The 16,148-nt window shown below is 44.6% G+C and overlaps 1 protein-coding gene across 2 annotated transcripts; it reads left to right on the top strand.

The window, feature by feature from the left end:
- The first annotated feature begins 214 nt into the window (after positions 1–214).
- pom121 (POM121 transmembrane nucleoporin) lies at positions 215–15,939 on the top strand. 2 transcript variants are annotated; one of them, XM_007896436.2, is made up of 14 exons: positions 215–382; positions 3,895–4,110; positions 6,723–6,872; positions 7,367–7,447; positions 7,687–7,858; positions 8,314–8,411; positions 9,602–9,681; positions 9,952–10,076; positions 10,445–10,547; positions 10,963–11,205; positions 11,795–13,615; positions 14,401–14,439; positions 15,162–15,296; positions 15,677–15,939. In XM_007896436.2, the coding sequence occupies exons 1-14, from the start codon at positions 258–260 to the stop codon at positions 15,760–15,762; spliced, it is 3,474 nt and encodes a 1,157-aa protein (XP_007894627.1). In that variant the 5' UTR covers positions 215–257; the 3' UTR covers positions 15,763–15,939. The 2 variants fall into 2 exon arrangements, with proteins under 2 accessions (XP_007894627.1, XP_007894629.1); XM_007896438.2 differs by lacking the exon at positions 14,401–14,439.
- Positions 15,940–16,148: the final 209 nt, after the last annotated feature.

Raw genomic sequence — 16,148 nt, 5'->3', positions numbered from 1 at the left:
TGGTGCACAGCAAGTTGAACGGTGGTGGTGGTGGTGGTGGTGGAGGCGCCGCCGCCGCCGCTCAGGGGAGGAGGAAAGGCGGGAGGAGCAGGAACAGGCCCGGCCGAGGCAGGCCTCAGGCGGCGGCGGCGTTGCCCGGTGGTGGGAAGAGCCCCAACCCGGGCCGCGGTCGGGCCCGAGCCGACTGCTGGCCGTGGGAGGTGACCTGCGACTCTCTGCAGGCCGGCGGCGAGAGCCGGAGCAGCCCGCCCGAGGTCATGATGGGCAGCTTCCTGTCGAAGGAGAGCCCGACACAGCCGGACATCAGCTCCAAGGAGCTGAGGAGACGCTACAAGCGGCCGAATCCGCTCGTCCAGACCCCCCACAAGAGACTGTCATTTGGGTAAGTGACCGAGTCTGACTGACCCTCTCCCCACACATGGGAGCTTGGCCGACCCTCCCCCCCCCCCACCCCCCACCCCCAGGGGACTGAGCGTTAGAGAGAGAGAGAGAGAGAGAGACGTTTCCATTCCCAACATGAGCATCAGCTTAAACAAACCCTCGTCTGCCATACAACTGTCTCAGTTAAATAAACCTGGTCCTCATTATTAATAATTCCCTCATTATTAATAATTCTTGCATCGGGGATACAGTGCCTCTATCGAGACGTCTCACAGCGCATCGCAGGGTTTTGGGGCTGTATTTTGTGGGGCGGGACGCGGCGGCCAGTTGCGCACGTCAGTGTCCCGCAAAGCCTACCGCACGCCCATCCAATTAAATCAACCAAGAAAGTTCATCCGTAATTTGCTAAGAAACCCTATGCTTGATCAGATTTAATTAGGGTCACGTACCAACGCACAGGGGTTTAACTCCTCGTTCACAGCGCCTTGGGACGTCCTCCCGACTGAAAGGCGCTCTATAAGTGGAATGTTGTTGTTGTTGTTGTTGTCATGTGCCAACTGTATGAAATGAAGTCAGCTTGTTCATATATTATTATAATAATAATAATTCTCAGTGAAGGGGAAAAAGGGAAGAGTTATTACATCGGCAATCAAGCAAAGGAGGAGAGAGAAACACATGTATTGTAATAATCCATGTATTTAATATAGCACTTTATCATGTCTTTGAGATATCTCAAAGCGCCTCACAGAATATATTGTAAAGTGAATGGACTGTATTTTGTGGGCGAAACACGGCAGCCATTTAATTACAGCAATGACCCACAAACAGTCATGGATTGAGTCACCATATTATTATTTATTTTATGAAGGGTTTATTACCCCTTTCCCTGTGTGGAGGAAGGAAAGTTGTCAACATTTTATCCTGCCCGGGAATCAAACCGATGTCCTCTGCGTACATCACTGTCCCATGAAATGAAAGGCCAATTTTTTTTATTTGGGGTATTGTTGACCAGGACACCAGGGGAGAGAAACTCCCTTCTCTTCATAGTCTGAATGGCCTCCTTGTGAGCTGCAAATTTAATAGATTAGCTAATTCGGCACTGACAAGCGTTTATAATTTTTAACGGCCCAGTAAGGAGACAAGTTTTTCAAATAATTTAAGATTTAACATTCCAACAAAGGTGATAGATTAATCCCATCTGATTTGTTATCACAAGGATGGAGTTTAAGACTGTTGCTCATGTTCATTGTAAAATAGATTTTGGTTGCCTTTTGCTTTTTCATGACCCTCATATTTCCAGTTAGCCACAACACTTATTTCACACAGGTGCACCTGTTTCCGAGTCAAGACTCGTCCGACGAGAACTGTTAAAACCACAATAAAACACAGAGCAGAAACAAACATAGTTGAGCAGTTAAACCTTTAAAGATTGGGGTCAACTTTTCACTCCGAAACCAAACCAAAAAATTAAGACGCAATGAGTGAAGCAATGTTACATGCTTCCTCAACATCCTCTAGCTTTACTTCAAAACAGGCACAAGATGGTCACAATTTTATCAGTGGGCCTGTTATCCAGGTCACAAGGAGAAACTTCTTTCTTCAAATAATTAATGATAATAATCCTTGCATTTGATAATGCGTCTTATCAAGTCTTTGAGACGTCCCAAAGTGCTTCACAGGATATACTGTTAAGTAAATTGACTGTATATTTTGTGGGTGAAACACGGCAGCCAATTGCGCACACTATTGTCCCAAAAACAATCGTGGATTGAGTGCTCAAATAGTGTTGGGATCTTTAACGTCTATCTGAACAAGCAGAGGGAACCTGGGTTTAACATTTCACCCTCATATGATGAGTGAAACAATAGGAATTTCCCATGTTTTGGAATACATCTGAGTCTCCACCCAGTAACTAACACCACACCTGCGACAGAAGAGTACTGCTCCCTGATGTGCTCTCAAAATGACTGTTAAATCATCAAATGTTTGTTTCATTTCAAGTCTGTGCCTGCCTTTCACTTCCCAACACATTTGCTGACTGATCTAGTCATTTTGGGATTTTGTTTTACTTTGAATTGTATTTCATTTCTGACATGTGTAGTATTTTATTATTTTTAACAGTAGTTTCTTCTAGATTTGTTATTGCATCCAGTTTTAATCCAATCGCTTAACATTTTGTATTCAGTTGGTTTGGGTATTGAATAGGAAGCACTTTGGGATGCTTCCCTGTGTGAGTGGTGCTATATAAATGCAATGTTTTTGTTGGTTTACTTGGGCAGTTATGAAAATAACTATTGTCCTACATTTCCAATAACTTTCCTTAATATAAATGAGCATTTTATGTTTATCATCATAATATCCTTCTACATTGGTGATAAATGGTCACATGAAAGCAATTACCTGTGAAGTGCATTGAGAAGTTTTGACATTATGGAATAATAATCTTTGCATTTGATATAGAGCCTTTCATATTGGAAAAGGTGTCTCTAAACCCTTTACAGGCTATACTTGTAAAGTGTAATAACGCTTATTTTGGAGGCAAATTTGTAGGCAAAGGCAAATGTCTATATGTATAGATGTAAAATCAAATGATGTTATCGTCATAATGTATCTTAAAGCACTTCACATAACGAGTTACCTTTAACTCAAGTGATATATAGGCACCGCTATAGTTAATCTTCACTAACCACATAAACAGCAATCATGTGATAATAGTTACTGACTAATTTGAATACAGTCAGAATATTAAAATGGTGTTGGGTTCTTTATTGTTCATGTGCAAAACTAGACGGAAGCTTTGTTTAATTTTTTTCTACCAAAGATTGTATAGCCAATTGCGCACAGCAGTGTCCCACAAACCGTCGTGGATGGCCCAGCGCCTTGAGACATCCTCCCAATGTGAATGGCGCTTTACAAATGTAATATTGTATTGCGGATTGAGTGACCACATTTTGTGTAGGAATCGGACAATTTGGCAGTTGTAAACATACATCAACATCACAGGAGTTGGCAATATGTATACTATACTTAAATGTACAGAGGATAACCCAATTTTAAAGAGAGCTACGCATCAATTGTGCGCAATTCGCTGCAGTGTTTCTCCTACAAAATACACAGTCAATTCACTTTATATTCTAAAGCCATCTCAAAGACGTGATAAGGCGCTATATCAAATGCAAAGATTACTATTAATATTCATTTTCCAGGCTTGCATATGAATTGTGAGTGCCCCCTCCTTGCCAGTCTGCAGATCACACCTGAAGACCTTCTTTGACCATGCCTAATACAATCATAGTAGGATTGATGTAAAGCTTCATCGCTGTTAAGTGCTTCAAGACAGTACTTTGTGTGAAGGGCACTATATTAATGCATGTTGTTCAGTAGCAGCTTCTTGGTGAGGTTTTGGATAGTGTTGCTGCTCTGGGATTTGGAATTGTACCTTGTAAAAGTCTGTAACTGCAGGGTGGAAATTGCTGCCAAATTGGTGCTTTATTATCTTCTCGTCTGTTCTAGGGAACACCTGGCTTCAGCAAACCGATTTGCAGCCACTCCCCGCCGACGGTATCCAATCCAGCAGTTGCAGTACTCCATCCCTGGGACTCTGCCAACCGTGCGGTGGGATGGCTACCAGAAGAAGAATGTTTTGTCCTCCAGAAACTCAACCATGGTACACAGCCCAGTGACTGTCAAAATTGCGCGCCCCGATGCTAGTATAATCCGATCACCTTTGTAAGTACTCGCTTTCTTCCAAATTAAATATTTCTTGGTGCTTTCCCAGGTCATTGAAGTGGAATGAATGGGTTCGTGTTCCAATCTTTTGTAGCATACAGCTGATGGGTTCTTTACCTGATTTCTCTTGTTACATTGAGAGACTTGATCTTGTCATGGTTTTGTTTCTGCTTTACATCCTCACTGCATTGAGGATAATGCAACTGTTGGGATTAATCCTGATCTGTTTGAAATCTGCGAGAATCCAGTATTGTCTCCAGCAGCACAGTGTGGTTAGTCCCAACCGGAGAGTCATCAATATGAGTTTGTGCCTCATTGCCATTGATACTCTTTTCATCTGTCAAAAGAAATACACTCACCTTGACCACTGAAGACAACTTGCCCCCTCCTTCCCCATCTTCAGGTCGCCCCTGAAGACCTTCCTCTTCGACAGCAAGTGTATGTAGCAGTTTTAAAAGCCTTCTAATAAATTTAAAACTCCCCAATTAAACCCTGTTAAAATCTGTTTTCATTTTAAATCGAACTTTCTTACCTGCTATGCTAGCTATAAAATCTCTCTGTTCTCCTGTGGGTGACAAGAAATGCTTTTAGATTAGCACCAAATTTTTTCATAAACATTTACAAAAAACAATAGTTTGTAATATTAAAAAAAATTTACAAACTGCTCTTCAGCGATTCGCTTTTTTTCAGAAATATTTGCGGCCACTAGAACTGATAGCCACAGAATTTTTTGGGGGGAATAAGCATATAACCAGGAAATACCCTGGGAATATCTTGAGATTAGATTTTATGTTCAAAGTGGAATCCATTTTTACTAATCTTGTGGAATTGTGAGCGAGCGTTTACCAGTCAGTGCTGGTTTAATATTTCCCTGTCTACAGTTGTGTGTGTTTTGTGCTTGTATTGGCTTTGCTCTGAATACATGAATAGTTGTCAGTAATGATGCTGTTTAAACAGTGAGATGCAGTTTCAGTGCAATGTTCCTGTGCCCTTAAACACAGTGGCAAAAATGCCGCTTGTAAATCTGTCTCAATTGTAAGTAAAAGCCAATTCATTTCAGGGAAGCAGAATTGTCCAATCCCAACCAATAACCTACTGTGTTGAAAATGGTTTAATACGGCTTGAGTTTCATTATTGAGGCTGTTAAATAGGATAGAGCTGTCTGCAGCACAAAGCAATACTACATTAAGGGGTGGAGTTATCTTGTCATAAACCATAAGAGGCTTTGCTGAGTCACACTGTTTGGTGGTGCAGTGCGTTGGACCAGGAGCGCTTTCTATTCCGCCAAGTACTAGCATGTAGCCCTGTGGCCATCTTTACTGCTTCAGTTGGTTCACAATCTAAGATAGCGATTTCAAAAGGTCAGTTGCTGCCGGATGGAGAGGAACGTATGCAGGCAGATGGCCACAGCCAATGCTGCTTCATGTGTGTGTAGTGTGTGTGTGGCGGATGGTGGGGTGCGACAATGCTTCCCTTCATCTGTGAAATACAGTATTCTAGGGCAATGCTGATGACCGCACAGTCCTGGCTCATCTGCAGGACTTGGAAAGGCAGTCACTGGAGGCAGGGAGTCATCCAACTCAGCAAACTCTGGGGTCCCCAAGCCTTGGCTCTTGCCAATCTGCGCCTAATACTTTCCGGAAAAAATGGAGATCGCTGGGATCTCTGTTTTTGTTTCAGATTTCCAGCATCTGCAGTATTTTGGTTCCATTCCAACCTATCTCTGAGATTTCCATGTGTAGGTGGTGTGTGTTCCACATGTATGGTATTCTCAGCTTGGTTTGAATACTCTTAAGCATGGTGATGAGCTTCTGCATGTGTCAAGACAACCAGCTGACCAAAAAAAATACTGTTAAGAGGCAGCTTTCTTCACCCAGAATCGACCCAGTACCTCTTGTGTTAGTCAATCTGCTGGTGGAGTTCTGCAGTACTAAATGCATTAGATGGTGTTCTTGCCGCTAGCCTTGATTTCAATGAAGGGTCATTGATTTCTGAAGCAACTCATTTGTGTTCTAGCAGTGACCGTTTTTGCTAACAGCTGCTCCAGTATACAGTCAGCCAGATGCTGGCTAACAGCTTATTGCTGGATGGCCAAATCCAAGTCAACTGGAGTTAACAACAGGTGGGGCCTGCGTACTGTGTAAAGTGAGCTGCAGGTTGGTGAGGAAAGGCACAGAGTGTACACAAGAGTTCAACTTCAGGACAGATTCAGCATTTGAAACCTGCCTTTTTTTGCACCAAGGCCGTTCAGCCCCTTGAGCCTGTTCCGCCATTCTATAAGATCATGGCTGATCTGAACCTCAACTCCAATTACCCGCCCTCGCCCCATATACCTTGATACCCTGATCTGACAAATGTCTAGCCACTAATTCGGATTTCCTTGTTGTGTGTGATTTTAATCCGTTATGTTCACTTGGGAAGCTAAGTTTCTTAAAGATGATTTTGATGCAGTGGTTGAATTGTTGTAATAGTCACTGTGACAAGTATTTGTCCAAAACTATGATCTTTGGATTGTAGAAACCTTGCTATAACGTTCTATAAAGTGTTCAGCTCGTCTGTTGTTGGATGTGTGGAAGCTGGAATTCATCATAAACCATTCATCATCTTTGCAGGTTCGCGCATATGATGCTCTCCCCAGTTCTGCCTCCTCTAACTGACCCTTGCTCAAAGGAAACTGTGCTCAGTGCACTCAAGGAGAGCAGAAAAAGAATGGTGGACGAAGGGGAAAGAATACTGATTTCTGAGCAGGAGAACAAACGCAGGTATGAGTTGGGTGGGGATAGATTTATGAAGTTACGAGTGGACTGAAGCCAAACCCGTTCCTGTCTTATTTGGAGTCCTGTAGCTCAGTGGTTAGAGCACTCGCTTTGCAAGCGAGAGACCTGAGTTCAATTCCAGGCAGAGGGCGAAACCTTGGGCAAGTTTCCTTACTCCACACAGAGCCTAATAATAATCCCTCCAAAACCAAAAACAATAATAAATTGGTCATTTTCAATCTACGACTGTTTGTGGGACATTGCTGTGCGCAATTGGCTGCCGCGTTCGCCCACAAATATACAGTCAATTCACTTTACAGTGTGTTCTGTGAAGCGCTTTGGGACGTCCTCCAGACGTGAAAAGCGCTATATCAAATGCAAGGATTATTATTATTCCTCCCCACCCTACACACGCATATGTGTTTGGTACATGTTTAGCTTGGGCTGAAATGTCTGGAGAATTCTTTAACAGTTGCTTTCTTTTCCTGTTATTTTTCCAGGCGCCATGATAGCAGCGGAAGTGGTCAGTCTGCGTTTGAACCTCTCCTGGCTAACGGAGCCCCAGCTTCGTTAGTTCCCAAGTAAGTTGAGCACAAGTGAATGGGCAGAACAGTGTCCAGAGTAAACTGTTCTAAATGGTGATGAGAAATCCCACCGCCCCCATTGATTTAATGTTTTATTTTATTAAAGCCTCTGTTTATCTAGCAGTAAGTAGGAACCCGGTTGTTAGTTGATTGGTGGATCGCTTTCCGGAGATGGTGACTCTGGTCCTGAATCCACTTGTGTCTCTGTCCTGATTATTTTCATTTCCTCTTTCCAGACCTGGAACCCTGAAGAGAGGCACCAACTCTCAGTGCTCGGATGACCCCGTCTCCAAGCGGTCACGAACGTCATCCATCAGCTCGCTTAACAGCATGTACGTGGGCGGGACACTTACGTCTGCTCGCAATCCCATCTTCAGCTCCTACAGTTCCACCCGCGGCCACACGCAGGTTTGTAGAGTCCTGTAGCATAGTGATTAGAGCACTTGCCTCGCGAGCGAGAGGACCTGGGTTCGATACCCGGGCAAGGTGAAATGTTTCCTTATTCCACGCGCTTTGGTTTATCTAGCATTAAGTAGGAACCCGGTTGTTAATAGATTGGTGGATTGCTTTTCTAGGGATAATAATCCCTTTAAAAAAAACAATAAGAGGAAGAATTGGATCACCCAATCCTTGACTGTTTGTGGGACGCTGCTGCGTGCAATTTGCTGCCACGTTTTTCCCACAAATATACAGTCGATTCAATTTATAGTATAATCTGTGACGCGCTTGATAAGGGTAATACTCAACCAGAGGTAAGGTCCTATGTGAAATTCAAGCTTTATTATTTATTATCACGGCTTGTGTTGATTTTTATTCTGTATACTATATAAGCTGCACTCTGAATCTGACTTGTCTGACCACAGGGTTTGAAGCACTATCTCTCTGTTCGGAATGCATCTCCGCTCTCGAGCCCCGGGTCTTCACGTTCACAGACACCTGAGAGACCGGGCAAGAAATCAAGGTAACTCATTTCCCCTTCACCTTCAATAGTGTACGTCTACCATTGGCCCGGACAATGACTGCAATGATTCCTGATTGGGATGTCGTGGGTGGGATACAGTTTCCCTTTTGAGGAATTGTGTCGTTCTTTCCTCCAGTGGTTTTTCGGATCAGAGGCTGGCATTTTATTGATTGCAATACTGGTTATTATGTCTCACAAGATCTGACACAATTGAAAACGATTGTCAGATACTTTAATCAAAAGAACTGAGCCAGGAGTCAGTCGTGCTGTGTGGGACTAAGCCACTTGGTTACCTATCCACTTAGCTTGTTGTTTCCTTTGGATTTGAAATCAGCTGGAAACTAGTTGGGTGGGTTTGACCAATGTTTTTAAATCTCTTTATTAACACTGGATTTACTTTGTCTCGTGCAAGCAGTCTATTTGTGCTGGTTGATAAATTTGTATCTCACCCAAAATGCTTGGAAGTCTTGGAGTTAGTGTTAAGACAGTATTTACAAATGGCTAACATACTTCATGGTTGTTGATAATAATAATAATCCTTGCATTTGATATAGCGCCGTATCACATCCTCAAGATGTCTCAAGAGTTTCACAGAATATACTGTAAAGTGAATTGACTATGTTTCCATTTGCCTTTCTGTTGGCTTGGCTGCTTTGTGAATAATTTTTTGAATTGCATGTTTTTGTCCTGGTCAGCGGGAGAGATTTCTCTGTTCCCGGCTATGTGGATACTTTCGACATTGTGCACACCCGGTATCAGCATGTTTGAGGTCAGATACAGCTTGAACTTGGAGGAAAATGCTCCTTGTGCTCTCTTCCCCCCCCCCCCCCCCCCATAACAATGGAGACTTTTTCTGCCCGTTGAAGCTTTCTGTGACTGTCAACTGTCTTTGTCTGCTTTGTGCTGAGGAGTCACAACAACTTGGCACAAAGCAGACTGGCAAGCTGAAATCATGCAAATTCATAGGACTCTTGCAGTCATCAGGGGAGATGTTCATCCATGATCTGGGCTGAATTGGACCCCAAGTCCCGGTGGTGACAGGATGGTGCATTACCCTGTTTTGCTCACATTTCTTGGTTTTCCTTATTGACTGACCCGATTGGATTATATTGGACTATAAGGTGAGACATTAATGTATGTTTGGATTTAGTATAAACTGTACAAATCTCTCCTATGATTTTCGCTCACAGAGAGGAAGAAGTTCAAAGGTCAAACGCCTCCACTCCAGTTCGGGTCGACAAGGCAGAGAGAGATCAGCCAGTGGAAGAGGGTAAGAAATTACTGGCAATCCTCTTTCTTCTATTAGACTGTAGACTAATCTGGGACAGAATTACACATACAGGGAATAACAACAACAAACTACACGCCTTTCACGTAGGAAAGGCACCGGACAGTCAGGGATTTGGACCCAAGCAGGGGGTTCTCAAGTATAGTGTAGTGACTGTGTATTTTTATAGGCAAATGTTCAAATGAGAAGAATGCAAATCAGAAGAACATTTAATTGCTTCGGTATCCTAATGCTGGTGTGTTCCATTTGCAGAAATGGCCTCTCCTCTATCAAAACAGTCAACCTCCACTGTGGACTCTCCCACCTCCGAGGGTGATGGCAAACGCAAGCGGAAGGTTCCTCTTCTGTCCAAGCGCAAAGGCGATCAGCTTACTCTGGTTGAGTATTACCCTGCTACACGCTGAGTTCTCTCTATCCCTCTCTTGTTTCTTAAATCACAATTCACAACTCATTGGGTATTTGGGAGCAGATTACAATTTACTGTAATTTCAAGAACTTTATCATAGAGTCCTGTAGCTTAGTGGTTAGTTATCACACAAGCGAGAGGATCTGGGTTTGATTCCCGGGCAGAGCGAAACGTTGGACATGTTTCCTTACTCCACATACCTGTTTACCTAGCAGTAAGCAGAGCCATTTGGAGTAGATAGTGTGGCGGGGCAACTTGCATAAAATTTACATTGGTTCACATTGATGTGTAAATGAATTGATGTATGAAAATGGTTCTAATTGAATGTTTTTCCTTCAGCCTCCTCCACCACAACTTGGGTACACTATCACGGTGGATGATCTGGACTCCGAAAAGAAGGCAGGTCTGGACAGGATCAAAAAAGTGCTGGAAGAAAAAGAAGGTGAGAAAAACTGTCGAGTTGAAATACCTTTTCCATTCTGGGTTCTGTGGTAAAATCTGATGGTAAGCCCGGTGTGTTTGTTGTGTGTTAGTGGAGTCCTGTAGCTTAGTGGTTAGAGCACTTGCCTCGAAAGCAAGAGGACTAGGGTATGATTCCTGGCCAGGGTGAAATGTTGGGTTTCATTCATCAGCTTAACAATGCTTTCTCTTAAGCACCGAATGTTAATATCAAGCAACTGTGCTTATAGTTTTTTTATAATGTTGCAATGAATTTGATTTAGTAATCACGCCTGATTTAGCACTGAAATGCTGCACTAATAAATGCCAACCAGAAAAAAACTTTCTTCTCTTTACAGGGTTAGAATACATGTGGCTTAGCCGATGGGAACTAAAATAACCAGTATGTTTCTTCGCAGAACCTTCAAAAGCACCAGCTGCTGTGACAACAGTGACACCCTTACCAACGACTGTTTTCACAGCTCCGATTATAACAACTTCCGCACCCCCAACCACAACAGCAACCTCTGCCCCGGTCACCATCTCCGGTCCTGTCGCCTTCTCCAGCCCTGTCACCTTCTCTAGCCCTGTGGCCATCTCCAGCCCTCTACTGGACACTCTGAAAAAGATGCAGAAGCCCTCCAGCCTTGCTGCCACCTCGGGTATGTTCTAATCAGCAGTCATTTGGAATGAGCGTCAACGGTTTACAGCACAGAAGAGGTGTACCAGCACTGTCTCTTAACCTCAATACAGTCTCTTCACTTTACAATATATTCTGTAAAGCACTTTGAAATGTCTCGAAGACATAATAAGGCGCTATATCAAATGCAAGGATTATTATTATCCCATTCCCCTGCTCCTGACCCATATCCTGTAATGATTTTCCTCAAATACTTGTCCAGTATCCCTTTTAAATACTGTTGGTAATCCTAACTCCCACAAGACAGTAAAGTTACCCGTAATTGCACAGATGGTCACCTGCACCAAATTCCGTTGCTGGGTCAAATTCCTGTTTGCGCACTAAAACGTTTACGTCATTTGCTCTCAAGCTGATGTGTTATCGCAACTGTCTGTTTGGGAGAAATGACCATTTCAATTGCAGCCGTGGGTTGTGTAGGTTAGCGCTGCCTCCTTTTTCAGTTCTCTGGCAAAACCCTTGATAGAGGATCTTTTAACTTTGCTCGGTGGCCAATGGCACTGTCCACCATAGCGATTTTACAATCGACGTGTTTTTTTTCTTTTTCTTCTCAGAATCTGTTGCTGGAGTGACTTTAACCAGTGCAGCTAATGCAGCTAAAGTTTCCGAACCTTGCTTCACAACCACCACAATGGGACAGATGCCCACCCCACCCCCAGCCTACAGCGCTGCAACAAAGCCGATTCCCACTTTGAACTTCTCGTCTCCCTTGATCTCCCAGCCGCTTGTAAATCTTGTCAATCAGTCTCCTGCGCCCCCCACCATCACCAGCAACAGCATGTCCCAGATCTCTACTCCAGCTCCTACACAAGAAACGGTTGTCAGCAAAAGCCCTGAAACCAATATTACCGTGTGTGCCAGGAGCGTGGCACCTTCAAGCACAAGCTTTGGCCTGACGAGCGCATTGACCTCAATGGCGACGGCCACTTCTACCCCGACCCTCTCATCTGTCCCTGCATCTGAGTTTAAACTGGTGTTTAGTCAGCCAACAACTGCTCAGACTAGCACTGCAAGTCCAGCATTGAACTCCAGGGTTCCCCTCACATCATTAGTAAGCTCGGTAGGAACGATCACATCGCCCGGCTCAGCTACCTCATCAATGGCATTCAAACCTGTCTTTGGAAAGTCTGTCCCACCTGCTTCTTCATCCTCACCATTCACATTCAGTCAGTCATCTCCAGCCACGCTCAGCAATGAAACCGCTGCCCTGACGACTTCTGTGACATCTCATTCCACCACCACCTTCCCTTTTGGGAGCTTCAATTCTTTAGCGGGATCCAAGACTGATTCGGAAGCGAAGAGTTCAAAGGGAACGTTCAGCTTTGGCTTGAGTGTTCCTCTTTCTACAAAGCCTAGCGCAGTCTCTTCTGCAAGCAACAACTTAGCAGCCCAGCCATTCCAGTTTGGCCCAAACCCGACTAAACCCATCACCACTGCCACCAATGCTGAGCCCAGTGCCATGTTCCAGTTTGGGAACACCTCCGCCGATCCAGTTCCCTCATCAGCTGCTCCACCAGCTCCCACGTTTGGTCAGCCCAAAGTGGCTGCCAAGGACTCAGCAGTGAGCACGCCTGCCACCTCGAAGATGTTCGGAGGTTTTGGAGCCACAGTATCTGCTCCCTCCACGACTTCAGCAAGCCAGCTCCCACTGAGCTTTGGCAACTCGTCAAAAGCCTCTTTGTTTGGCAGCACCACAGGCACAGCCACGCAGTCCTTTGGAGGCCAGTCGGCCCAGCTTCAATTCGGAAATTCTGGCGCCCCACCACCATTCGGTGTCAATGCTGTTACAGCTCAGCAAACTCCCACCAAGGCGTCTGCCTTTGCGAACACCAGCACTCCCTTCAATTTCGGAGCCTCTCCTGTCCAGCCGGCCTTCCCGAGTACCACGGCACCATCTACCTTTGGATCTGCCAGCCAGTTTGGAGAGACGCCAACCGTGGCCGCTCAGGCTGGATTTGGAACCAATTCCACACAACAAACATTCGGCAGCACCACAGCAGGATTCTCCTTTGATACCAACACCTCTTCCACCACCACCTCCTCCTCTTTGTTTGGCAACACAACCAAGAGCTCGGCCAGTGGTGCTCCGGCCTCCATCTTTGGTAGCTCTTCCCAATTGCCTCTCTTTGGTTCGTCCAGTCAGCCGACCGTGACGAATCCCAACACAGCAACACAGGCAGGCTTCAACTTTGGAGCCGGTCAGGGTGGATTCAGTTCTTCGAGCACTTTGGTCCCGTTTGCAGCTTCCACCTCCACAGCGTCATCTCAGAATATGTTTGCTTCACCATTGACTAGCCACGGACCCACCAACCAGGCCACTCCGCAGTTCAACTTTGGAGGTTCAATAACGACTGACAACAAGCCTGCTTTTGGAGGTGGGTAATTCCTTTTCTTCGCTTCATACATTGTGCTTAAAGATGAGAAATAATAATAATAATCCTTGCATTTGATATAGCACTTTTCACGTCTTCTCGACGTCTCAAAGCGCTTCACAGAATGTGCTGTAAAGTGAATTGATTGTGTATTTGTGAGCAAAACACGGCAGCCAATTGGGCACAGCAGCGTCCCACAAACAGTCGTGGATTGAAATGACCGATTTATTATTGGAGGGATTATTATTAGGCTCTGTGTGGAGTAAAGAAACTTGCCTAAGGTTTCGCCCTCTGCCTGGAATTAAACCCAGGTGTCTCACTTGCAAGGCGAGTGCTCTAACCACTGAGCTACAGGACTCCAAATGATAAAGCATTATACTAAATGCAAGGAATATTTACAACAACAAGATTACATTTGTATAGCGCCTTTCACGTCGGGAGGATGTCCCAAGATGCTGGACAGAGAACAGCATTTCAGACCCGAGCTGGGGTTGGTGGGGGATAAGGGAGGGTAAATGTCCTTCCTGGGTAGTGGAGCACTTTCAGGAATCAGCTGTGGGGTGGATGATCAATGCCTTTTGTCCCTTGTGATTGATCTAACGCCAGAATAGAAATTGTCCATCTACTTGTGAACTTCAAAACCTTATATCAGCCCACACATGACTCCACCATAGTCAGTGTGGTGAATACAGTGTTTTCAGGCCTTCAAACGGACGGACCCCTTGATAACCATCAATAAGTACTTACTGGCGATCATCCGTATTTTTCTTATTTTTAAATTTGACCAGGGTTCAACTTTGGAGCTGGCAGCATGAATGTTGGGGCTGGTAAGTTGATGGAACGTCACAAGCTTTGCCCGCTTCCAACATCTGCTTCAGTCTGACTTGATTCGGCTGCCTTTGCTGGTCACTCTCTAGGCTGGCTGCTTTGCTAGAAATGACACAAGACTAGTTTCTTGAGCAGACAGAGCCCTAATAACCTTACAGGCTGCTTCCTTAGTCATCTCCACCAGAGAATTCAAGGGCTGCTGTATTCCTGCAAAGCAATTATAAAGCATCATGTTTTAACAATAATAAACCTTGCTGTAGTACTGTACTGTAGTGACTGTATTTGTAGGCTAATGCAACTGCCAATTTGTACATAGCAGGGTTCCACAAACAGCCATCAAACGACTGACTAATTTAGCTGAAGAATTTAGCCAGGACACCATGTTGGAAGGGAGCAGTTTATAGGGACAAACAGGGAAGGGGGCAGGGAAAGAATGACAAAGGAAAAAAAATTAGGTGGCGGTCAGGAGGTGATGAGATCAAACTTTTTTTCCTTTTTCTTTCCTTGCCCCCTTCACTGTTTGTCCTTGTAAACTGTTCCCTCCAACATCCCCCAGTTCTGATGAAATGTTAACTGACTTTCCTCTCTCCATAGATGCTGCCTAACCTGCTGAGTGTTCCCAGCCACTTCTGTTTTTATTTCATATTTACAGCACCTGCAGTATTGTGCCTCAGGGTATTCAAATATGTTGTCTGATATTTTCTCCTTGATGTTCTTCCAGGATCTAATGCACCGGGCTTTGGGCAGAATACCCCAACTAGTGGCTTTTCCTTTGGAAACCCCGGTACTCCGGTCACAAACTTCGGGAATCCGGTAGCTGGAGCAGCAGCAGTAGCAGCAGCGACTCCAGGACTCCGTAAGAATCTGCTTCTGTCCCCAACACCAAAACAACATTGTACTCAACAATCACGGTGGAATCCATGGGAATTTTTTAAGGGGATACCTAAGGCTATTAAGTGATACGGAAACATTAGAGAAATGGGATAAAATAATCAGCAGTGATCTGATAAAATGTCGGGAGAGTCTGGACAGATTGTCCCTATGTTCCTTACAGGTGTTTACAGTAAATAATAATCCTTGTGTTTGATTTAGTGCCTTATCGTGTCTTCGCGACTAGTACAACTTGCATTTATATAACTTGCGTTTTATATAGTGCCCTTCATGCCAGGCAGCGTCTTGAAGTGCTTCACAGAATACACTGTAAAATGAATTGACTGTGTATTTTGTTGCTCTCAGCAACCTTTTCCATAGGATCTGGACCTCGACCCACAGGAGCCAGACAGAGATTGCAGGCCAGGCGGCAGCATCAACGGAAGAGATAGACAGACATTGAGGATGTGAATAACACAATGCAGAAGGACATCACGTGTTAGCTGTCTGAGAACCGTACCACTTTTTACTTTTGTACCCTAAACGATGGAAGTGCAGGCGGCAACTAACCTCAGAAACTCGGAATATACTCTGAAGAAGTCCTGTATAAAGTTAGGGATTGGGGGAGGGGGTGGGGGGGTGGGGAGGCTCGACTGTCAGAACAAATGGCTTACGGCTGCTGAAACGTATCTCGAATGTGACTTTTTTTTTCCTTCCTTTTCGAACATTAACAATGATCTGTTATCAGTTAAAAACTGGATACATTCTTCACAGTCAAGCGAGTGACTTGGAAATCGGATGTGAACGAAATGCTAGATCTTTAGTCGGAGAAGAGAAA

Source organism: Callorhinchus milii, unplaced genomic scaffold (assembly GCF_018977255.1).
Source record: "Callorhinchus milii isolate IMCB2004 unplaced genomic scaffold, IMCB_Cmil_1.0 Scaffold10, whole genome shotgun sequence".
In the NCBI taxonomy this organism is placed as follows: Eukaryota; Metazoa; Chordata; class Chondrichthyes; order Chimaeriformes; family Callorhinchidae; genus Callorhinchus; species Callorhinchus milii.
Note: the sequence above shows the minus strand (reverse complement) of the source record. Positions and strands in the feature narration are given on the sequence as shown.